This window comes from Osmerus eperlanus, chromosome 6, assembly GCF_963692335.1.
Source record: "Osmerus eperlanus chromosome 6, fOsmEpe2.1, whole genome shotgun sequence".
Classification (NCBI taxonomy): domain Eukaryota; kingdom Metazoa; phylum Chordata; class Actinopteri; order Osmeriformes; family Osmeridae; genus Osmerus; species Osmerus eperlanus.
The window spans coordinates 795,620-821,395 of NC_085023.1; the positions used below are offsets into that span (position 1 = coordinate 795,620).

Below are 25,776 nucleotides of genomic sequence, written 5' to 3' on the forward strand. Positions count from 1 at the left end.
GCATTCACAATGAAATGAAACTGAGGGTAGTACGGAAAATAGGGAAATTCTGTTTAGTTTTTTAGAAGCAAATTCGCTTTTAGGCTAACTGATATTCAGCCGCTTTCAAAGGGGCTGTCTAGCGAACAGAACAACAATATAAAGTGGCTATACTTTCAGTATAGATCAGTGCATTTTGTTACATAAATGAATGTGTTTACTGATGTCAAAACTGCCAGCTCATTGCAAATGTACAAGCTCTGTATGGTGAATTAGGCCTTAACCCTTGTGTTCTCTTCGGGTCGTTCTGACCCATCAGTCATTGTGACCCACCGTCGTATTGCGACAACTTTACCGCATACAAAAACAAAGTGAAGCATTTTCTTTTAACCGTCGGGCTGTCTCAGACCCCCCACATTGTGAAGGTTAAAAGAAAACTATTTGTATTTGTTTTTGTATTGGGTAAAATTGGGTAAACACAATGGTGGTTCGTTATGAACCTTTGGGTCATGTGACCCGAAGGCAGCACAAGGGTTAACCCTAACCCTACAATTATGACAACTGGCTCAACCATTGTGCATGTAATGACTTACGTTATGAACTAAATGTTTAGATGTTTGTGGTGGTAAGACAATTTAACAGAACCAATATAGTAGATTTTGATCAACACAACATAAGCAATTTATAACGTAGGAAACATCAGACAAATACATCATAATTTGCATGAATAGGCTACCACAGCATTGGCAATTTGACTAGAATAGATGATGGGGAGGTTGAACAAGTACTTCAAGAGAATTTCAAATGTGATCTGAGAAATATAGGTACCAAAACCACTGGGAAGAAATATCATTACCAGCTGTATCACGGGCACTGCACTATCCATCACTAATTCCAGACATCTGTGTGTGCCACCAATTTTATCACGGGCACTATGCACTATATTGAGCAAGGCTGTTTAAACTGTGTTGAGGGAACATTATCAAACTCCTGACAACACCTTAACACACTGGCTATGTTTTAATGTAGGTATACTGAGGGATACTTGAGGGTTGAGGTTGGCTGAGGGGCAGTTCTATGGGTGTATGTGAAGCCCTCTGTGACATTGCTTGTAAAAAGGGATATACAAATACATTTGATTTATACGCTTATTTATACACTTTGCACTAGTGTGAACTAAGCATGGGGAAACCTTGGTCACATCTCTCCCCTCACATCTTTAACATCTAACCCTCACATCTCAGTTTAACTGCCAATTTAGTTTTCAGGTTTAATTGTAATTTTCTAAATTGGTGTCGCTTTTGGTTTAGCAGGAGTCATGCAGAATGTTTGTTACACAACAGGCTCTATTTTATAAATGTTTTATTAGAGAAAAAAAATTGAACTGAGATTTTCAATATGTACAATATATGTAAATCCATACTCCAATAACAACTACATATATAATTGTCTAATTTCATTGTTGCCAAAAAAGCAAACATGGGTTATTTGGGTCATGTTGGGCCCTTGTTGAGAAAGCTACCCTGCATCTTGATGTGGTAGGTGTAGAAGCGGAGGGAGTTGGGTGTCCGGGGGGGCACCTGCACCCGGCAGCAGCAGCGGCCCAGCAGCAGGGCCCAGCAGCAGCGGCCCAGCAGCAGGGCCCAGCAGCAGGGCCCAGCAGCAGCGGCCCAGCAGCAGCGGCCCAGCAGCAGCGGCCCAGCAGCAGCGGCCCAGCAGCAGCGGCCCAGCAGCAGGGGCCCAGCAGCAGGGCCCAGCAGCAGGGCCCAGCAGCAGGGCCCAGCAGCAGGGCCCAGCAGCAGGGCCCAGCAGCAGGGCCATGTCGCGTGGACAGCACCGGGTTACACAGAGAGTTCAGAGGGTAGAACACCAGCAGCAGGATCTTGGAGTGAGACACTGTGATGAGCGGCATGCGCAGCGCGGCCGAGATGGCGAAAAAGGAGAGATGGGTGCCATGCAGAGGACGTCTGTGAAGATGAGCACGGCCATGCGCTTGGCGTCGCCGTGGTGTGTGGCCAGACGGGGTTGTGCACGCTGAGGTAAATGCGTGCATAGCAGTAGCACACCAGCAGGAAGGCTGCCACGTTGAAGAGCAGCATGGACACCACGTACACCTGCGAGCCCACGCCTTCGATTTCCATGGGCAGGCACATTCTCACCTGCAGGCACATTGAAACACTGTTATTCTCTAGGCACTTACAGTACCCAAGATGTAAAAAAACAAAACAACTCCTGCCAGCAGTGGTTGTGCTAGTGGGTTAGCGGTGGATGTGTTACCCAGTATGGTGGTGCTAGCGGTAGTTGTGCTAACCTTTGAGTAGCTGCTGACTCCTAGCATGGGCAGGAGGGTGGGCAGGAGCAAGAAGGCCCACCCCACCGCCATCATGGCCGCCACCTGGCGCAGACGCAGCTTCTTGTGAGAGCGCAGGGCGTGCGTGATGGTGTGCCATCGCTCCAGCGTGATCACTGTCGGCATAAACACAAACAGCTCGCTAGAGAACACTGAGGAAGCCAGCCACGCCGCAGTCTGCCATGCCGTGGCATGGTTGTAGTACTCGCGGCGCGAGCGCTGGTCCATGCAGGCGATGAGCAGCAGGTACAGGCCCATGCACAGGTCCGCCAGCGCCAAGTTGCACACCAGGAAGCGGGACACGGACAGCTTCTGCCGGCTAGAGAGCAGGACCTGGAGCACGGAGAGAGCAGGACCTGGAGCACGGAGAGAGCAGGACCTGGAGCACGGAGAGAGCAGGACCTGGAGCACGGAGAGAGCAGGACCTGGAGCACGGAGAGAGCAGGACCTGGAGCACGGAGCAGTTCCCGGCCAGGGCCAGCGTGGGGACCAGCCAGGTGAGGCTGCGCAGTAAGGAGAAGCCCAGCAAGTCCTCGCAGGGGTTGAAGGCATCGGGAGCAGGAGAGGGGGCTGCCGGGACACAGGTCAGAGTAGTCGGAGGGGAACCCCTCGTACTGCTCGTCTTCTCCCTCTGACCCGCTGAGGGGAGAGGGGCGAGTCAGCACGTTGAACATGACCACACTGAAGTCAGATCAGAGAGAGAGACTTGACATGAGGCGTGTCTGTTGTGATGAGGAAAAGGAGGATGAGCAGTGGAGCTACCTGGCTGACAGATCCCTGCACGGGTTGGTGAAGTTCCCCAACAGCAGGACCTTCTCCCTGCTCAGTACAGCCGGGAGTGCAGCATACAGCAGAGGAGGAACACACACATGCATGTATGTATTTAACTTGAAACTTCATTCAATATAAATGTAAAATTGCAGCAGGTGTGTGTCTGTACCTGTGTCTCAGCCCCCAGGTGTGTGTCTGTACCTGTGTCTCAGCCCCCAGGTGTGTGTCTGTACCTGTGTCTCAGCCCCCAGGTGTGTGTCTGTACCTGTGTCTCAGCCCCCAGGTGTGTGTCTGTACCTGTGTCTCAGCCCCCAGGTGTGTGTCTGTACCTGTGTCTCAGCCCCCAGGTGTGTGTCTGTACCTGTGTCTCAGCCCCCAGGTGTGTGTCTGTACCTGTGTCTCAGCCCCCAGGTGTGTGTCTGTACCTGTGTCTCGGCCCCCAGGTGTGTGTCTGTACCTGTGTCTCGGCCCCCAGGTGTGTGTCTGTACCTGTGTCTCGGCCCCCAGGTGTGTGTCTGTACCTGTGTCTCGGCCCCCAGGTGTGTGTCTGTACCTGTGTCTCGGCCCCCAGGTGTGTGTCTGTTTATGAGGGTGGGGAGGACTGCCTGGTTAAGAGGGTGGGGAGGACTGCCTGGTTAAGAGGGTGGGGAGGACTGCCTGGTTATGAGGATGGGGAGGACTGCCTGGTTATGAGGATGGGGAGGACTGCCTGGTTATGAGGGTGGGGAGGACTGCCTGGTTATGAGGGTGGGGAGGACTGCCTGGTTAAGAGGGTGGGGAGGACTGCCTGGTTAAGAGGGTGGGGAGGACTGCCTGGTTATGAGGGTGGGGAGGACTGCCTGGTTAAGAGGGTGGGAAGGACTGCCTGGTTAAGAGGATGGGGAGGACTGCCTGGTTATGAGGGTGGGGAGGACTGCCTGGTTAAGAGGATGGGGAGGACTGCCTGGTTAAGAGGATGGGGAGGACTGCCTGGTTAAGAGGGTGGGGAGGACTGCCTGGTTATGAGGGTGGGGAGGACTGCCTGGTTAAGAGGGTGGGGAGGACTGCCTGGTTATGAGGGTGGGGAGGACTGCCTGGTTAAGAGGGTGGGGAGGACTGCCTGGTTAAGAGGGTGGGGAGGACTGCCTGGTTAAGAGGGTGGGGAGGACTGCCTGGTTAAGAGGGTGGGGAGGACTGCCTGGTTAAGAGGGTGGGGAGGACTGCCTGGTTATGAGGGTGGGGAGGACTGCCTGGTTAAGAGGGTGGGGAGGACTGCCTGGTTAAGAGGGTGGGGAGGACTGCCTGGTTATGAGGGTGGGGAGGACTGCCTGGTTAAGAGGGTGGGGAGGACTGCCTGGTTATGAGGGTGGGGAGGACTGCCTGGTTAAGAGGGTGGGGAGGACTGCCTGGTTATGAGGGTGGGGAGGACTGCCTGGTTATGAGGGTGGGGAGGACTGCCTGGTTATGAGGATGGGGAGGACTGCCTGGTTATGAGGGTGGGGAGGACTGCCTGGTTAAGAGGGTGGGGAGGACTGCCTGGTTATGAGGGTGGGGAGGACTGCCTGGTTAAGAGGGTGGGGAGGACTGCTTGAGATGTGAGTATATCGATGGCGATATTTGTTTTAAAGTTCCGTGCAGTAATTTGTGCCTGGTGTGAATGGGGCTGTGTTTCTGGAAGGCTTTACCACGGTTAGCACGGTATATTCAAAATCCATATCGTAGCCAAAATCATACCATCCCTATTTGGCATTATTTACACTACAATGTTAAAATATTTAATGGTGTCATTGGGTCACACCATTCCTCCACGGCCCCAGGCCACCCTACAACCACTCCCTTGCCACCCTACAACTACCTCCTGCCACCCCCTTGCCCCCCACAGGTGATAATGTCAAGATCCGCCCCTGCTGCGCTGGTATCTAGGTTGGTTTACTGTAGTCCAAGCCACGGAGTTAATGGAAGTCCATCGACGACTACAACCATATGTCAGGTAAACCTATGATTTCATAAGATACGCGATTTTAAGAGTGTGTAACAACGTGATCCAACTTAAGATGTAAAGTTGCATTTTTGAAATTGTTAGTTTTAATCAGTGTGCGAATTACGGGGGGGTTTGGGGGGGTCTGACCCCACCCGATTAAGGCTCGGACCCCCCTAAAAGAGGTAAAAACCACAGGTCGGGGGGGTCGATACATTTATATATCGTTCTTACCTGTAATCGTAAATATTACAATTTATTTACCATATTCATTCTGTAACAGTTTGGCGATACACAGAAATGTTGACTTTATGGCAGGAAATATCACACACAGTATTACACTGACTGCCATCTAGTCAAAATTCACTCAATAAACACAGCGCGAGTGACAAGTGGCCAATACAACTCAAGAAACAGCGCGAGTGACCAGGAAGTGTGCTGGTTCAATCACCTCAGTGTAGCTACGTAGCGGTACGTTCCGCGTCGTGAGAAAGTTCAAGAAAGGCAAGTTATCTAATACCCCCCAAAAATCTGTCACGAATGTATTTGTAATGGCAATTAGCTGTATAATATTCACAAGAATGTTAATGATAGAAACATGGTTAACAACCCACCAACTTAAAAGATAGTTATCGCTAGCTCTGTATCAAGCAAGATAGCTTAATTTATCTGTCTCATTGCTTGTCAGAATCTGGAGAGATTTCCAACTACCGTATTTTGTGATGAACAGTCAGATATGTTCCTCTGGTAGTTTTGTAAATATCATTTTTTTTTATTTCAGAAAGAAATGACTACAATAGTGTTTTAATTAGTTTTAATGGTGCGTGTGCCATTGCCCTTTACTTGGTTGGGGCGGCGGCGGGGGGGGGGGGGGGGGCACTGAGTTGACCCCCCCGATTGTCATTGTATAATTCGCACACTGGTTTTAATTCATGACATGGTGTTAAAAATACCTAGTGTCACAGTTCAAAACTCATATCCTTGACACGTTCGTAAGCCTGTCAAAGGCACCACTCCGCACTTCTCTCAAAAGCAGGTGAGTGAATCGCCTAGGAATAAAATACATAGTATCAATTAAATAAGACATTCAGTAGTATATATTTACATTATTTGAGTACCTGGTCCTAAAACCAATAGGTGAAACATTTTTCTGGGAATTTAGTTATGTAACGTTAGACTTGAAGCATGTTTTCAGTTGCCATTAGCCACATATCGCTTAACCAGGTGTACAACACATTAAACTAGAGAGGGTACAATTTCTGGGGAAATTGTAGGGTGTGCTTGCTTGCGGCGGTTGCACAGGGGTCCGTTTTTTAATGACATTTTTACAACTGATATTTCTGTATATTTTATATAAAAATGCATAGGGCCTACTTATTATTTTTAAAGATTACATAGATTTAAAAGCATATTTTTTTTGCTGCTCATTTACAACTCAAAATACGAGTTAAGTGTAGAATGAAATATGATGTCTTCTCATTTCCCCTGCAAGAGGCAGCCTCATAGCTGAATCAACGAATACATTTGGCAGACCGGTGTAAAAATTGACCTAATCTCTATGACTTAAACGTCCTTTTAAGTTTTCCCTTCTCGTGATATTTTCAGGCATTTAGCCTACTCATATTGCATTCATTCATTAATAAAGAACCCCCTTTGAAGATTATTCTACGACGTTACCGGCAGTAGAAGATGGAATCGCGATTCAAACATTACCATCTGCTAACTGAAAAAATGCCCCCCAAAATGTAAATAAGCTTGACATTTATTTAGTGGAAAATCGCTCATTCATAAAAACCTCACTGGTAGCGATCATTGTCAGTAACAACGCCAAATGCGATATAGCCCTGTGTGGAGAAGCTGCCCCGGTAAATTGTACTACTACAGTACAGTACTAGACTACTGCTGTGTTCGTCTTGGTAGCGATTGCGTTGGTTGAATTCGATTGAACGTTCCGTTGTACGGTTTAGGCTGAAATGAATTATTTTCATGAACAGATTGACAAAGTTTAGGCTGTGGCAATGAAGTTCAGGTTAGTAGTCAGATAGTTTCACCTATTGAAATACTTTTGATTTAAGTAAGGGGAGTGCCGAACATGTTCTGTCGCCGTTTGACTTCCTAAACAGCTGTGTACTGTAGATGTTTTTGAAGTGTGTCTCGCGTAAGCTACAGCGTTGCAGTGAGCAACACTGGTTTGAAACCACAGGTAATGATAATTTCACCAACAAATCGTTTACTTGTAATGTAATGTCATAATAAATCCTACAACGAAAATGTATTTGTGAGGAATGTTTATTTTAACGATTGAAAACAGATGCATCATAGACCACTGTAGTAGCTATTTGTTGCCCGGGCAACAGAGGCTAATGTCATGCTAATGCTTCAGTGAAATAGTAGACTACCGTTTCCGAAAGTAGATGTGGGCCTACTTCCTTAATAATATCGGCTAATATTGTACATTACATTTCACAATTGTGTTTCACATCACAAAGTAAAATGAGTAAATAGTTATCACCCTGGCCTCTTTGCTTGTGGCGTTTCTGCAGCTGCCTTGCAGTAAAGCTATAGTTAGCCTAGCTATCCCCCAAGTTAACAGATGCGAAACGAATGTTCTGCCAAAGATAGTCACGCGTGTTTTCGTGACGTTAGTGACGTAGTGACGTTAGTGACGTCAGTGACTGTGGCTAGCAAATTAGCCACCGTTAGCTTCACTTTTCGCCACAAAAACTTAACTTGAGCCTAAACCATGCAACGGAACGTGCATGGTTTAGGAGTCAGGTGGCTGAGCGGTTAGGGAGTCGGGCTAGTAATCTGAAGGTTACCGGTTCGAATCCCGGCTGTGCCAAATGACGTTGTGTCCTTGGGCAAGGCATTTCACCCTACTTGCCTCGGGGGGAATGTCCCTGTACTTACTGTAAGTTGCTCTGGATAAGAGCGTCTGCTAAATGACTAAATGTAAATGGAACGTAAATCCCAATAGAAGCAACTCAAGGCGGGTGAGCATGAAAATGCAAATGCATTTCTGGAAATGCATTTGAATTTGAATTGTGGTCACGATTTACAGCCACATTCTTAAAATGAAAATGCATTTCTGGAAATGCATTTGAATTTGAATTGTGGTCACGATTTTGCAGCCACGTTCTTGAAAATGAAAATGCATTTCTGGAAATGCATTTGAATTTGAATTGTGGTCATGATTTTGCAGCCACGTTCTTGAAAATGAAAATGCATTTCTGGAAATGCATTTGAATTTGAATTGTGGTCACGATTTTGCAGCCACGTTCTTAAAATGAAAATGTATTTCTGGAAATGCATTTTAATTTTCAAATTTTACATTTCAAATTGAATTTTGGTATCTATTTGCTGGGGCATGTTTTGAAAATTAAATCTCAAATGTCTATTTCTTTTTCATTTTAATTAAGTGAAAGATTGAGCACTCTTGAAGAAGAAAATTAAAATGCAAATAGGATGATTGATTACTAATTTCATTTATGAGTCAAATAATGCAGCCACATTCTTAAAATGCAAATGCATTTCTGGAAATGCATTTGCATTTGAATTTTGGTAACGATTTGCTTCCATAAATTGTTGGGACTCCTGCAGCTGTCCACCAATACGTTGGACATTATAAGAAACCGGGTATTTACATAAAGTGTGTAAATCTTTTATCCAACATAAATTTAGGCTACCAAAATGCTTGCAGGATACAGTTGTGGAGCTGTACACTGGGTGGTTTGTAAAGCTAACCCAGAACATTAGTACCTTATTGTGTTTGTCATTTGTAACTTCAGTTATACAATATGTGTATTATCATTATAAATCATTATATGATACAGTTGCATTTACATTTATGCATTTAGCAGACGCTTTTATCCAAAGCGACTTCCAAGAGAGAGCTTTACAAAAGAGCATAGGTCACTGATCATAACAACGAGATAGCCCCAAACATTGCGAGCAGCCAAAACATGAAGCATACATTGTGGAAAACCAAATAAGTGCCAAAGGGAAGAACCATAAGAGCATGCGGTTAAACATGTTACAATAGAACAACATGAAACTCCCCACAAGAGTGCAAGAGTGTACCTGTAGAAAAAACAATCAACAGTAAAATATTTCACAGCGAGTACAATAATTTGAAACCGTTACAACTAACCGACAAGAGCAACAAGTCTCTCAATACGAGTCATTGTGATCCTGGCGGAAACTAACATCAGGTCCAGCCAAGCATTCCTAAGTGCCGTTGTACTCCCGGAACAAGTGCGTCTTGAGCCTTTTCTTGAAGGTGGGGAGACAGTCAGTGTCCCTGATGGAGGTGGGGAGTTGATTCCACCATTGGGGGGCCAGACAGGAGAAGAGCTTGTGTTGGGACCGGGCGCTCTTGAGCGGTGGGACCACCAGACGGTTGTCAGAAGAAGACCGTAGGTGGTGGGGGGGGGGGGTGTAAGGCTGGAGGAGAGACTTGATGTAGTCGGGTGCAGTCCCGTTCACCGCTCGGAAGGTCAGTACCAGAGTCTTGAATCTGATACGGGCCGTGATGGGAAGCCAGTGGAGGGAGATGAGGAGCGGGGTAACATGGGAGCGTCTGGGTAGATTGAAGACCAGACGGGCCGCCGCGTTCTGAATCCTCTGGAGAGGGCGGGTTGCGCATGCTGGGAGACCGGCGAGCAGCGAGTTGCAGTAGTCCAACTTTGAGAGGACAAGTGCTTGGACTAGCAGCTGGGTGGAATGCTCAGATAGGTATCTCCTGATCTTCCGGATGTTGTAGAGGGTGAATCTACACGACCGGGAGACCGCAGCAATGTGGGCTGTAAGGGAGAGCTCGTCATCCATGGTCACCCCGAGGTTCCTGGCAGAGGATGAAGGGGTCACCGTCGCCGATCCCAGGGTGATTGAGAGAGCGTGGGAGATGGAGGGTTTGGCCAGGATGATGAGGAGTTCTGTTTTGGCGAGGTTCAGCTGGAGGTGGTGCTCGGTCATCCAGGCGGAGATGTCTGTGAGGCAGGCCTCGATCCTAGCTGAGATCCCCGGATCAGTCGGGGGGAACGACAGGTACAGCTGCGTGTCGTCAGCATAGCAGTGGTAGGAGAAGCCATGGGAGGTGATGATTGGTCCAAGCAAGGTGGTGTAGAGGGAGAAGAGGAGGGGTCCAAGGACGGAGCCCTGTGGGACACCAGTGGAGAGCTGGCGGGGGCCTGACACTTTGCCTCCCCAGGAGACCTGGTAGGATCTTCCCGACAGGTAGGATGAGATCCACTGAAGTGCAGTGCCAGTGATGCCCATCTCAGAAAGTCTGGCCAGCAGGATTTGATGGTTAACCGTATCAAACGCTGCAGAAAGGTCCAGCAGAATGATGACGGATGACCTTGAAGCCGCTCTGGCAGACTGGAGGCCAGTGGAGACTGACAGGAGGGCAGTTTCTGTGGAGTGGCCAGTCTTGAAACCTGATTGGTTGAGGTCAAGCAGGTTGTTCAGAGAGAGAAAGTTTGACAGTTGGTTAGATACAGCGCGTTCAATTGTTTTTTAAAAGAAGGGTAGCAGTGATACTGGTCTGGAGGACGGCAGGGTTTTTGGAGTAGAGGGGTAACTCTGGCCTTTTTGAAGGCACAGGGGAAGTAAGAGAAGAGTTAAGGACATGGAGAAGAAAAGTTATGATGGAGGGAGAGATGGTTTGGCAGAGAGGAGAGGGGACTGGATCGAGGGGACAGGAGGTGGGGTGATGAGAGAGAATGAGGTCAGAGATCTCTGCCTCGGACAGGGGAGAGAAAGAGTTTAGACATTTAGTTGGGTCAGTCATAGAGGGTGGGTGGGTAGGAAAGGTGGGTTCAGGGAACCGACTGCTAATGTCAGCAACTTTTTTCTCAAAGAAGGAGGAGAAGTCGTCTGCTGTCAGGGTGGAGGGGGAGGGTGGGGGAGGTGGGTTAAGAAGGGTGGAGAAGGTAGAGAAAAGTTTGTGAGGGTTTGAGGCAGAGTTAATTTTGTTCAAGAAGTAGTGGGTTTTAGCATCAGTTATGCGGGCAGAGAAGGATTTGAGGAGGGAGTGATACTTATCGAGGTCCAGACCGTCTTTGGACTTGCGCCATCTCCTCTCAGCTGACCGAAGGATGGACTGTTCTTCACGAATCACATCCGTGAGCCACGGGCAGGAGGGAGAAGATCGCGCAGGCCTGGTTGACAGGGGACAGAGAGTGTCGAGTGATGCAGTTAATGTGGATAACAGGGTGTTGGTGGCAGTGTCAGTGGGGTGGCACATAAACTCGTCAATGGGAGGGAGGGAAGATGTTACAATGGAGGAGAAATGGGAGGGGCATAGGGAGCGGAGGTTGCGGCGGAAAGTTACGAGGGGAGGGGAGAGACAGAGAATTGGATGAAGGAGTGATCAGAAATGTGTAGTGGGGTTACAGAGGTTAAGTCAGTGATACAGTTATGTGTCAGGATGAGGTTGAGCTGTTTTCCTGCCTTGTGGGTCGTTGCAAAAAATTAAGTATATTGATATCCTTCTAAAATACACAAAACTGTTACACTACTTGCTTTACTGACTAAATGCACAATTTGAATGCTGCTTTGAATTAAATACTGTGTTTTGAAAAAAATCTAAAATCCAACTACAAATGTAAAAGAGATAACCTCAGATATCATGAAGTTTCAATCTGACAATTCTTTGAACCAAGAGTAACACATGATGGACACCAGGGTTAGACCCCTGGGTGTCTGGAGGACAACCCAAACTCAGATTATTACACGTAATATTCCACATCATCCCTTCAGTGTTAAATGGGGTGTTGACTGGGATGAAGATGCTGTTCCAGCCAGGGATGAGCCTCAGATGGTCAGATCCTGGTTACTGGTTACTAAACATGACAACATGGAGGTCAGGCCTTCACTGGTTACTAAACATGACAACATGGAGGTCAGGACCGTTACTGGTTACTAAACATGACAACATGGAGGTCAGGCCTTCACTGGTTACTAAACATGACAACATGGAGGTCAGGCCCTTTACTGGTTACTAAACATGACAACATGGAGGTCAAGACCTTTACTGGTTACTGAACATGACAACATGGAGGTCAGGCCTTCACTGGTTACTAAACATGACAACATGGAGGTCAGGCCTTCACTGGTTACTAAACATGACAACATGGAGGTCAGGCCTTCACTGGTTACTAAACATGACAACATGGAGGTCAGGACCGTTACTGGTTACTAAACATGACAACATGGAGGTCAGGCCTTTACTGGTTACTAAACATGACAACATGGAGGTCAGGCCTTTACTGGTTACTAAACATGACAACATGGAGGTCAGGCCTTTACTGGTTACTAAACATGACAACATGGAGGTCAGGCCTTCACTGGTTACTAAACATGACAACATGGAGGTCAGGCCTTTACTGGTTACTAAACATGACAACATGGAGGTCAGGCCTTTACTGGTTACTAAACATGACAACATGGAGGTCAGGCCTTTACTGGTTACTAAACATGACAACATGGAGGTCAGGCCTTTACTGGTTACTAAACATGACAACATGGAGGTCAGGCCTTCACTGGTTACTAAACATGACAACATGGAGGTCAGGCCTTTACTGGTTACTAAACATGACAACATGGAGGTCAAGACCTTTACTGGTTACTAAACATGACAACATGGAGGTCAGGCCTTTACTGGTTACTAAACATGACAACATGGAGGTCAGGCCTTCACTGGTTACTAAACATGACAACATGGAGGTCAGGCCTTTACTGGTTACTAAACATGACAACATGGAGGTCAGGCCTTCACTGGTTACTAAACATGACAACATGGAGGTCAGGCCTTTACTGGTTACTAAACATGACAACATGGAGGTCAGGCCTTCACTGGTTACTAAACATGACAACATGGAGGTCAGGCCTTCACTGGTTACTAAACATGACAACATGGAGGTCAGGCCTTTACTGGTTACTAAACATGACAACATGGAGGTCAGGCCTTCACTGGTTACTAAACATGACAACATGGAGGTCAAGACCTTTACTGGTTACTAAACATGACAACATGGATACATTTTGGCTGTAAATGTGTGGGGGACATTTTAATCATATTTCATTCTTTTTTTTTCTAGCTGTAACACACTAAAATTTGTGGGTGTGTATATAGCTCATCAAACTGAAGTTTGTGAATGATGTATGAAACGTTCTTAATCACAACATTATGGTAATGATAATCTCTCCAAGAGATTAAATATAATAGTATACCATTAATTTCCTACATGGCCTATAATAGGCCTCTAGCTTCTGCAGTAGCACCCTGACATCACAGCAGCTCTCCTGCTCCAGGCTGCTGTGTGCTTCCCACAGCTCCAGGCTGCTGTGTGCTTCCCACAGCTCCAGGCTGCTGTGTGCTTCCCACAGCTCCAGGCTCCAGGCTGCTGTGTGCTTCCCACAGCTCCAGGCTGCTGTGTGCTTCCCACAGCTCCAGGCTGCTGTGTGCTTCCCTCAGCTCCAGACTCCAGGCTGCTGTGTGCTTCCCTCAGCTCCAGGCTCCAGGCTGCTGTGTGCTTCCCTCAGCTCCAGGCTCCAGGCTGCTGTGTGCTTCCCACAGCTCCAGGCTGCTGTGTGCTTCCCACAGCTCCAGGCTGCTGTGTGCTTCCCTCAGCTCCAGGCTCCAGGCTGCTGTGTGCTTCCCTCAGCTCCAGGCTCCAGGCTGCTGTGTGCTTCCCTCAGCTCCAGGCTGCTGTGTGCTTCCCTCAGCTCCAGGCTGCTGTGTGCTTCCCACAGCTCCAGGCTCCAGGCTGCTGTGTGCTTCCCACAGCTCCAGGCTGCTGTCCTCACCGCTGCACCCGTCATCACAGTTTCAGTAGGGAAAGCAGACTTTATTTGTTCATTTGAGATGGAGGTATTCTTAGCAGTGTTTCCCCTACCATTATATTAGGGAGGTGCCCCGCACCCCCTGCCCCCCGTAGAAGGTCAAGTTATTTATTTTTTTATATATATTTTTTGATATACTGCCAGATCACAAAATAAGTCATTTAAGGTTAACTTTCCTATAAAACAGGTCTATAGCTTGCTCTCTTATTACAAACTAAATGGCCTTATGGTATTTATCTTATTTACACGACGACATGTCATTTCTGTTTCAGCGGATTATTTATGCTAATTATGATAACTAAACATTAACGTTGCAACTCATGGGACTCATCTTAATTTACCTCAATGCGTGTCCTGAGGTTGGATGTGTAGTTTTTGAATGCCAATATTTTGTACGTGCTGGTTGAGGGGGTAGATCATGCGTGCTGGTTGAGGGGGTAGATCATGCGTGCTGGTTGAGGGGGTAGATCATGCGTGCTGGTTGAGGGGGTAGATCATGCGTGCTGGTTGAGGGGGTAGATCATGCGTGCTGGTTGAGGGGGTAGATCATGCGTGCTGGTTGAGGGGGTAGATCATGCGTGCTGGTTGAGGGGGTAGATCATGCGTGCTGGTTGAGGGGGTAGATCATGCGTGCTGGTTGAGGGGGTAGATCATGCGTGCTGGTTGAGGGGGTAGATAATGCGTGCTGGTTGAGGGGGTAGATCATGCGTGCTGGTTGAGGGGGTAGATCATGCGTGCTGGTTGAGGGGGTAGATCATGCGTGCTGGTTGAGGGGGTAGATCATGCGTGCTGGTTGTGGGGGTAGATCATGCGTGCTGGTTGAGGGGGTAGATCATGCGTGCTGGTTGTGGGGGTAGATCATGCGTGCTGGTTGAGGGGGTAGATCATGCGTGCTGGTTGAGGGGGTAGATCATGCGTGCTGGTTGAGGGGGTAGATCATGCGTGTGGATTGTGTCCCGGGGGGGGGGGGGGGGGGGGCCACCTCCCGGAAATGAGTCTCTGCAGGTTGGGATGTCTGCAACCTCGTTTTCATGAAAACGAGACTTCCTCCGAGCTGAACAAATTAAAATGCTTTCCACGCGCAGCCGGTAAAGTCTGCGAAGTAAAAAGCCGAACAGCGCTACAACAAAAATATTAAGTAACGTCACTGTTACAATTGCACATTGTCACCAAATTCACTTGACACATCAATGGCCTCCTGCTTCTGGCTATACTGAAACCCATAGGGTACGCCTACATTATAAACCAACTGAGAAATTTGGGAAGATTGACGACACTTAGATAATCATCGAAGTTGAGAAGTAGCCTAGGCCTACATGGAGTTGTATGACCCACAGCACGTAGCCTATTGTATAAAGACTACGGCAAAAAAAGATAAATGTTGCCACGTTATGTTGTGCTGCAACGGCTGTTGGAATTACAAGTTGCCTAAATATAGCCTATGCCATGTTTATGTACCATGTCAGCTTTAAATGTGAAACAGGAAAGCTCATGGAGGTGAAAGGCTTGGTGACTGGTGCGCGTCTGGCTTCGTAGCATGTGTCCCAGGCGTAAATCAGGCATCTACGTACTGTAGCTTTACCCATCACAAAATGCAGATATCTTTAATGTATGTGGTTGTTTATTAAGGTAGGCTAAATAGTTTAATCATGCGTGCTGTGACTTCAAAACATGCACAGTTTCCCAAAAACTCAAGAAAGCCGAGTAAGGTGTTTAACATGCATCAAAGAGCCTAATCGAAAGATTGGGCAAAAATCCAGGTGTCTGTACTGTAAAACTGTTGTTCAGTTAACTCGTCAAAATCTTAATGTTTGTATTTGATATCTTTCCATGTTCATCTCCAGGAAAGTTAATGATCTAAAGCAATACTGTAACACGTTAATACTCTAAAAGCAATACTATAAATAATTGCAAGGTATGGATTAAGTTGAATGGATCACCCGAGGAAGCAAGGAACATTATGGCAAGAGAACTCAGTGAACTGGACAAATATAAATAAACACTGCTGGATGCTGATGAATGGGACATACAGTCGAGGACACGTACACCTGAACTAAATAATGCAAACCTTTGAACTTTCTATGGATCAAGAAAGCCTAGAACTAAGAACTTTTAACTACACTGAGCATAAATTACAAGACATGGAGAACGAAATTGATCCTGAGAATAACTTTTTCCATAATATACAAATAAATTGTGAATACTATACTGATGAACAATTCAATGTTAAGGTAAAAATGGATAGAGCAGTATCTATAATACACTTAAACAGTAAATTTTCACTGTTATGCAGATGATACTCAGCTATATATGTCTATAAAGTCTGGAGAATTTCCACATGCTATGGAAAAATGTGTTTCTAGGTTGAGAGCTTGGATGACTGCAAATTTCCTTCTTCTAAATTCGGATAAAACCGAGGTTCAAATTTTCGGTCCTAAAAAATATAGAAACATTTTTTCCAATCTGACCTTAGACCTAGACGGCGTCAAAGTCTCTCAAAGCCAGCTAGTAAAAAATTTAGGAGTCACAATGGACCCAGACCTTTCGTTTGAGTACCATATTAAGCAAATTACTAGAACTGCATTTTTCCATCTACGTAATATTGCCAAAATACGAAAATTTCTCTCAAAGGATGATGCCGAAAAAAACTAATAACTAAAACTAAAAACTAATACATGCATTTGTTACGTCCCGATTGGACTATTGCAATGTGTTGTTCTCTGGCCTCCCAATTACCCACCTAAAAAATTTACAGCGGGTGCAAAATGCTGCTGCTAGACTATTGACCAGAACAAGAAAGTTTTATCACATAACATCTACTCTTGTCTCTCTACACTGGCTCCCTATCCAAGCCAGAGCTGACTTCAAAGTTCTACTACTAACCTACAAATCTCTGCATGGATTGGCACCACTGTACCTCTCCGGTCTCCTTGCACCCTATTGCCCCGCAAGGACACTTAGATCTCAAGATGCCGGCTATCTGGTGGTTCCCAAAATTAAGAAAAAAACAGCTGGAGGTAGGGCGTTCTCATATAGAGCACCTCTTCTCTGGAACAAATTACCTGTCTCAATTAAGGAGTCTGATACTGTTTCGACATTTACAATTAGGTTAAAAACGTTATTGTTTAGTCAATTCTACGACTGTTAAAGGTAAGTATGTTACTAGTTGGAGGCAACCGGGGACGGGTTGTTTCCATCCTTATTCTATAAGTATAACTTATTTTATTTTCTCTTCCCCTGGAACAGATTTCATGTTCCAAATGAGGGGGGCTGTCGCTGTCTTGGTGTGTGGGGTTGCATCAAATTCCCCTTTTTTGCTCTGTTAAATTGCTGCACCAGTCCACACTTGACCGGTGGGGATCTCATTCTATTATGACTGTAACTGTTAGCTGCTCCTGGCATTCTCTAATCCCTGCTCTCCTCTCTCTGTCCCCCCCCACACACATCCCTTGTGGTGTGGGGGGTTTGAGTTGTCAGCACCTGCCTGGTCGTCAGCCAACGCTGGACCTGGTCGCGAGTCTCCCGGTCCTGTCCTACATCTATAAAGTTGAACAATGGATTTTGGTGTTTTAAAAACCCATCGACACTGTATGACTATGTTTAGCCTGTGTTCTGCTCCTCTCTCTCACCAACCATCTCTGGAGGAGGGGATCCCTCTCTGAATTGCTCCTCCCAAGGTTTCTTCCATTTTTTTCTCCTGTTGAGTTTTTTGGGAGATTTTCCTTGTCTTCCTTGAGGGTTTAGGTTGGTTGAGGGGCAGTTCTATGGGCATATGTAAAGCCCTCTGTGACATGCTTGCGTGTAAAAAGGGCTATACAAATACATTTGATTTGATTTAGAAGTTTAAATTCAAACTTCTCAAAAATCAAACAGTGTTTACAACAAATTGAACAAAAAATGACAGTTATAGCAATCTCTGAGACTTGGCTCATTGATGCTCAAGCTGTGATGTACGAAATAGAAGGATATGAGATGTTCTTTGTGAACAGAAGGGGAAAAAAGGGAGGGGGAGTTGCTCTGTACATTGACTCTAACTACAGGAGCAGAGTTGTGGAAAAAATGTCGCTTGTTAAAGATAAAGTTATGGAGTGTGCTACTGTAGAAATAGAGATAGAGAGAGCAAAAAATATAATTATAAGCTGTGTGTATAGAACTCCGGTTTTTTGTATTGAAACGTTTACAGAAGCATTAGTGGGGTTGTATGACAGTATAAACAAGCAAGGTTGAAATCCTTGCTGGCGCCGTTCATTTTAGCCACTACTTTCCTGCCAAAATGGCGACGTTAACAGGAAAGTCACGTGACGTCTGGAGCTCTATTCACCTTTCCTCAACCCCATAGAGGAGTTATTTTCTGCATGGAGGTGGAAGGTTTATGACCATCAGCCACATGACCAGATGTCCCTCCTTGAAGCCATGGATGCTGGATGCAGGGATATCACAGTTCATGATTGCCAAGGGTGGATCCGACATGCCAAGCGTTTTTATCCCAGGTGCATCGCCTTGGATGATATCAGATGTGATGTTGATGAAAACGTGGCCTAACCCTGAAGATCGCAGGGATTAGATACAGTAATTTTGTGCTTTTTTGTTCCCCCTTTTTTATCTGGGCTTTTTTATGTTTTTTTTTAACGGAATGCTCGTGTGTTTCATGAATATTTTGTTCACTGTAAGCATTACTGTAAAACTTTTCTGTTCTATTACTGTATACTGTGTTTCTACTGTACTTCCTTTAGTAAACAGTAAGGAAAAAAAACTTTTTACTGAAATGTGTTTGAATGTGAACATTATTGTACATGTGGACATACAGTTCCCAACCAAGAAATTTAGTGTAAAAGGTGGATTGCATGTTTCGCATGCAAATACCTGAAACATAAGTCTATGCAGTTTTTATAATGTCAACAATAGCCAGTATTTTGAAACCTGGTGTACTTTGATTGACTGCATGTACCTTGTGAAGTGAAAACAAGTGTTATTCTTTGACAGAATAATTTCATTTTGAGTCAGATTTCCAGTGTTTTGGTAAAGTCAGTGTGTGCAGAGAAACATGTGTTCCGTCTTGAAATGGAGAGTTAGTATATATTTAACAATGTGTTTTTGAGAAGAAAATTATCCATTTGGCCAATTGTGTTTTGTAGGTGTCAGTCTGTGTTAAGAGTTTAGAAAAAGTATCGGAAGTATGGGTAAGCGCTTGTTAGCGATTGAAAAAAACTGTAACAACTTTTTATGACAAAAACTGTCCTTTAGTAAAGAAAATGGGGAAACAGAAATTTGCTGAAAGACCGGGGTTAACAAAGGGAATCCAAAAATCATGCAAACAGAAAAACGCATTATATAAGCTCTTTATTAAAAAAAGAACTAAAGTAGCAGAGCAAGCATATAAGTTATATAAAAACAAACTGACTAATATTATTAGAAATAGTAAGAGAGAGTGTTATAGTAAAACATTGGATTATAATAGAAATAACATAACAAAAACATGGAAATTATTAAATAAAATAGTAAGAAACAACGTTGGAAGGACAGGATGACCAACCCATTTTATAACAGAGAATAGTATAATTATAAGGGATAAGGAGCAAATTGCTAATGAATTTAATGATTATTTTGTCAATGTTGGTCCCAGTCTGGCTGGGGAGATTGTAGGAATTGATTGTAGGAATTGATAGGAGAAGTAGAACAGAAAGGGAAACGGGTAGTGAAAATAAGCAAGAGGTTTATAAGAGGAACAGATGGAAAATAAATAATTGATATTGTTAAATCATTTAAAAATAAGAAGTCAACTGACTGGAATGATATGGATATGTCTGTGGTAAAACAAATTATTGATTGTATTGAGAAACCCCTGGTACACATATGCAACTTGTCTCTTCAAAAAGGTTTATTTCCTAATAAAATGAAAATCGCTAGTCATACCCATATATAAAACTGGAGATAAACATACCTTTTCAAATTATAGGCCTGTTTCTTTGCTTTCACAATTTTCAAAAATATTAGAAACATTATTTTATACAAGATTAAATGATTTTGTTATAAAATACAACATATTAAGTGAAAAACAGTATGGGTTTAGAAGTAATAGAACAACCTCACATGCATTAATATAATTTGTAGAGAAAATATCTAACGCAATAGAAAATAAACTATATACAGTTGGGGTATTTTTAGATCTTAAAAAAGCATTTGACACTGTTGACCATTACATCTTACTAGAAAAACTGAAACATTATGGCGTAATAGGGGTAGCTCACTCTTGGATAAGTAATTACTTATAGAAAAGGCAACAATATGTCCAAATAGATAATTGCATTTCACAATTGGTGCAGGTAACATGTGGGGTTCCCCAAGGCTCTGTGCTGGGCCCACTGCTTTTTCTGTTGTACATTAATGATATATGTGAGGTTTCCAAAACATTACATTTAATATTATTTGCAGATGATACAAACTTATTTTGTTCTGGTGACAATCTGAAACAACTTTTGGATACAATGGAAAAATAAATGGTAATACTAAAAAATTGGTTTGATTTGAATACATTTACATTTATGCATTTAGCAGACGCTTTTATCCAAAGAGACTTCCAAGAGAGAGTTTTACAAAAGAGCATAGGTCACTGATCATAACAACGAGACAGCCCCAAACATTGCGAGCAGCCAAAACATGAAACATACATGGTGGAAAACCAAATAAGTGCCAAAGGGAAGAACCATAAGAGCATGCAGTTAAACAAGTTACAATTGAACAACATAAAAACGTGTACCTGTAGAAAAAACAATCAACAGTAAAATATTTCACAGCGAGTACAATATTTGAACCGTTACGACTAACCAACAAGAGCAACAACTCTGTCAATACGAGTCATTGTGATCGTGGAGGTAACTAACATCAGGTCCAGCCAAGCATTCCTAAGTGCCGTTGTGAATAAACTAACATTAAATATAAGTAAAACGAAATTTATTGTATTTGGTAATCGTTCATCGAATACAATAGGTAAATTCATGATTAACGAAGTTGAAGTAGAAAGGGTGTCAGCTATTAAATTTATTGGAGTAATTATAGATAATAACTTAAATTGAAAGCCCCATATATCTTATACTAAGAACAAGATTTCCAAATCAACTGCAATATTATACAAGGTTAAAGATTTCTTAAATTAAAAGTCATTATACACTCTGTATTGTTCCCTTGTGCTACCATACATAACTTATTGTGTGGAAGTATGGGGAAACACATAAAACAAACACCAATCAAATTTTTATGCTTCAAAAGCTCTGGATAAGAGCGTCTGCAAAAAAATGACTAAATGTAAAAGAGAGCCATACGAATAGTAAAGAAAACCACCTATAGGGAGCCAACAAACTCCCTTTTTATTGAATTAAAGGCTCTAAAATAAAAAAAATTTGTAGAACTAAAAACATTACAAATCATGTACAAAGCAAAAAAACATCAGTTGCCAGAAAGTATCCAAGGGTTGTTCACAGAAAGAGAATGCCAACATGATTTAACAGAAATACATTTTTAGCATTGGTCCTAACTTTGTTCTTTTTGAATATCCAAGATCCCCTTAAAGGTGTCAATTCATGGAACAGCTGTCATGCGGAACTAAAAGTGTGTGGGACCTTTAGTAAGTTAAAGAAACTATTTAAAAATAATGCAATGAAATTATATGAAACAATTTAAAGAGTGATAGATGAACAAGCTGTTTTTGTTGTATTTGGACTGTACAACTCTATTGCATAAGAAATATTAATTTTTTGTATTCTGTTTAGATCTGATTGTCAACATAATAATGATGTAAGACAATAATTATTTCTATTTATTTTATTAAGATATGAGCATGAGCTTCAGCCTACACCTGTGTCAGACTGCTCTAAATATGCTTTTGTTTGCCAATTCAATTGTGTGAAACTAAGTTGTTTGTCTGAAATAAACCAACAACAACAAAAAACAACGAAATAAAAACATTTTAAAAGGCTTTTTATTCAACTGCACATAACAATAACAGAAGTTTAAGATTATTGCATTGAATATCTTGTTAACAAGAAAGCAATAACGGTTGTGAAAAGATTAATGCCATTGTTTCCGTCATCAGTTAAAGGATTAATTATTTGACGGATCTCTTCCATTGTAGTCATTCACAACAAAACTGTTGCCAGGAACGACTACACTGCTGTTGAGTCAAAGTTCGGGCAGTGTTTCACTGTCAGCAATAACAGGGTTTTCGGAAGGGTCAAGCACACTGTTCACGCCTGTGACATTCTGTCCTATATGACCAATCACACCTCTGAACCATAATTGCAATGGTGTCATGTAGCTCTCTGTTGACAGTGCGTGGTTATTCCATTGATTGCGGAATTTCCATCGCCGACCTTTGGATTCGTGGTAGGTGTTTATTTTGAATTGTGGCCACAAAGGCCCTATTATTGATAGTAGTAACGAATGAACACACCATAACTCATTCGGCCCCCTAACTGTGTAGATCCTGCGAAGACTAGCCTGTCTGTGACGCACACATCTTCCAATTGGGTCTGTTGCTTGTAGTACTTCACAAACTCTCCTACGCTGAACGCAAATTCCCATGGAGCGCAGACTGCCCCGCACATAAGTCTCACCAGCGTTGGGTGTGTTCCTTTAAATCTGCCTGATGTTTGTCATTAGGCTCTCTTTGGAGAGTTGACTGTATTGAAGTGATGAGACACGCAAGCGTTGTCGATGGCGAAACAAAGTCCGGCGATCAATCCGAAAAAGGGAGGCGATGCCTTGCCAATTAAACCCAAGATCCAAACATAAATGAATCTGTTCTGCTGTCAAGTCGTAGCGTGGGCGTCCAGGTGTTCCTAGGTTAGTTGTAGATACAATTACTGTTGTTACTTTCTCTATGAATTTGGCCCTCGAACTGCCGTATAATAACAAGTAAGTGCTGGCATAAGGACTCCAGTAAAACTGTACACTGTCTCGCATCCGAGCCTCCGCTTTGGCGGACGATATTTGGGATAGAAATAACAGTTCTTGAATGTGCTCTAAGTTCCTCATAATACCTAGCGGTAGGTCTACCTGTATTCCTTCAAGACAGCGTAGGACGCTCACAAAAATATCAAGAACATCATCAGTATTTGCAGTAATACTTAAAGATTGGTGGCAGATAATGAAATAGATTAAAAGTACCAATTTTTGCATCTTGTTTTTTCATTTCAAATCTACAGCAGCAAACGGTATGAGGTAATCGCCTCGGTTAAAAGTATGCTCTGCCTTCCTTTTACAGCGACTTCCGGAAAAAACGGAAGGTTGTCTCTTCTCCCCAGTGGCGCCTTAAAGATCCTGTAAAGTAAATTCCATGTTTTGCTTCTAAGTACATTATATACGTGTGAAATTAGTTCCTGAAAGCATGTGCAAAGCACTAAAACTTTGTCGCACTGAAATGTGGAGTTAGACCGAAGAACAGTTTCTCTTCCGTTTTCAGATCAGGTTTTAATGGGCTGAGCCAAAAAATGCCCTATCTACGTCATTTCGCCCCATCTACGTCAGATCACTGAATGTCTCCTCCTGCTGTACTGTTATTGTAGCTTACATCAGCTAGCTAGCTAGCTTCAGGATGTCTCCCACCACCCGCAACTGCATCTTCCCTGGATGCAAGAACTCCAGCTGCGCTGCAACGCCATTTAAGTTCCCTGTTGATAATGAAAGGAAAAATAGGTGGATAGATTTTGTGAAGACCCACGCTCATGGAAAGCTTCGGATAAACTCCAACAGCCGCCTCTGCGCCACTGACCATTTCACGGCGGACAGTTTTAACATGGACCAGAGACAAACGGGGTTCACCAACGCACGGCTTCTCTTGCAGCGCTGAGCCGTACCGAGCATCGCCCCCCCGGCCGTTCATCATCCGGTCGCACCTGGACCATCCACCGCCGCCTGCAGTTCATCACTCAGTTCTGTGTGCTTGTTATAATTATACTAGATAACTAACACCCCCACCCCACGAGTAGTGGGGTGGGGGTGGGGGGAGAGTTTCTGCGAGACTTGCTGAAAGAAAAGAGAATCGCAACCTTGAAAGACGTGAAAATCACTGATCACAAAGCAGCCATTTAACTGAAATAGCAATGACAAAATAGCTTTTACCAACGTAATTTCAATACTGGATTGATTAATGATTAAATATTTAGGAAGAGCCATGAATGAATCGTCTTATGCACCTGACAATAAAATACTTGAAAACTTGAAACTCCTAGAATTCGATCTGTGCAGAATAAACTTCCAGGCGCACTGAAAATCGTCTCCTCTCTCACCTTCTGTCTCTCTCTCTCTCCCCCCTTCTCTCTCTCCCCTCCCTTCTCTCTCTCTCCCCTCTCTTCTCTCTCTCTCTCTCTCTCTCCCCCCCCTTCTCTCTCTCTCCCCCACCTTGCTCTCTTCTAAATTAATAAATTACTTATGAAAATTACTAATTTTAATGTGTAAATTCTAGATGTATTGACATGATATCAGTATAACATTGCTTAAGAATAACTGATGAGTGCATGTGTATGAATGTTTCATGGGGTAGCACAAGTGATGAGTGCATGTGGAGGAGCAAGTTTTTCAGGAGTTTCACCCTAGACTAGCCCGGCTCTGCCCTCCTACGTACTTCCGCTCCATTTTGATTTTGCTTCTGTACTATGTCTGGGATTTCGATGTATTAGTCGGTTTTCAGAAACACATTTTTTGTAGGTCCAATCAGCGAACAGAGGGAGTGGCTGAGAACGATGACGTTGATGTCGTGCACTAGTTTGAGTTGTAGTTCAGTAATGGCGGCGGAGAAAGATGCGAGCGAAGCTATTCGGTCTGTTGTGGCAACGCTGCCGAATATCCATACGTTAAAGCCGGAGCAAGAACAATCCTTGCTGAGTTTAATTGGTGGCCATGATGTTGTGGCCCTCCTCCCCACGGGGTTCGGGAAAAGTTTGGTCTGGTTAGGACCAGGCTAGCCCTAGACGGCCTCTCATAGAGAACCTGTCATCTTATCAAGTCAGAAATGCCTGACTAACCCTCTCTCTCCGCTCCTCCCCACCCCTTCCACCTCTCTGCACTCCTCTCCCCTCTCATCTCCTCTCCTGCTCTCCTCAACCCCTCTCATCCAGGGGCGTGTCCAGGGAGTGGCCAGGGGTGGCACTGGCCACCACTGAAAAGTGATTGGCCACCACTGGTGCCACCCCTAACATGCGATCGGCTATTTGCTGACAGTCTTGTCGATATGCATGAATACTGGCCAATGAAAACAATCTAAAATATGAGGGGCGGGAGTTCAGGCCCGAGTGGCATGTTCAGGAACCACACTGGAGAAGCATGAGAGAAGACGCTGATGATACTAGCGTAGATTTTTCCGTATGTGTGCTGGGAGATATTTGTAAGGATATAAACATTCAGAAACTAAACATGAGTTAGAAATTAGTAGTATGTTATTCAACACCATGCAGCCCCTTTACTTTTGGTGTATGGAATACAGTTTGTTTTCCAAAAATAGCCTGATGTAAACTAAGTCTCTACAGACTGTAGCTTGTTTTGCTACAGTAGCATGCTAGCTAGCAAGCATTCACAATAGGTGAGACATTTTTTTAAAGATGTTAAATACCCATGCCATTTGTCTTTAAGTGTTTCACATGATAATTGGTTTGTATAGTAGTTAACATAAGTAACAAAATTTGTATTGTTCTTCTGCTAAGCTTAGGATAAGTGGAAATCATGATCCTGGTTGACTTCAGTCATAAGATGAGATCTATACTGACTGCATATTGTTTAGACATTTAGGCTACGTCAATTAAATTGAATGCAAATCCATGAGACTTGTCAGTATACAATACAAAAGAAAAAATACTCTGAATTCTAGGGCTGACGTGAGGTG

General features: G+C 44.1%; 1 protein-coding gene across 1 annotated transcript; it reads right to left on the reverse strand.

The window, feature by feature from the left end:
- Nucleotides 1-927: 927 nt before the first annotated feature.
- On the reverse strand, nt 928-25,096 carry lhcgr (luteinizing hormone/choriogonadotropin receptor). Its single transcript, XM_062462885.1, is given in 8 exon segments — nt 928-1,765; nt 1,798-1,921; nt 1,924-1,997; nt 2,000-2,138; nt 2,291-2,662; nt 2,778-2,968; nt 3,092-3,148; nt 25,003-25,096. Coding segments are annotated over 8 exon segments (1,344 nt in total). The 3' UTR covers nt 928-1,472.
- Nucleotides 25,097-25,776: the final 680 nt, after the last annotated feature.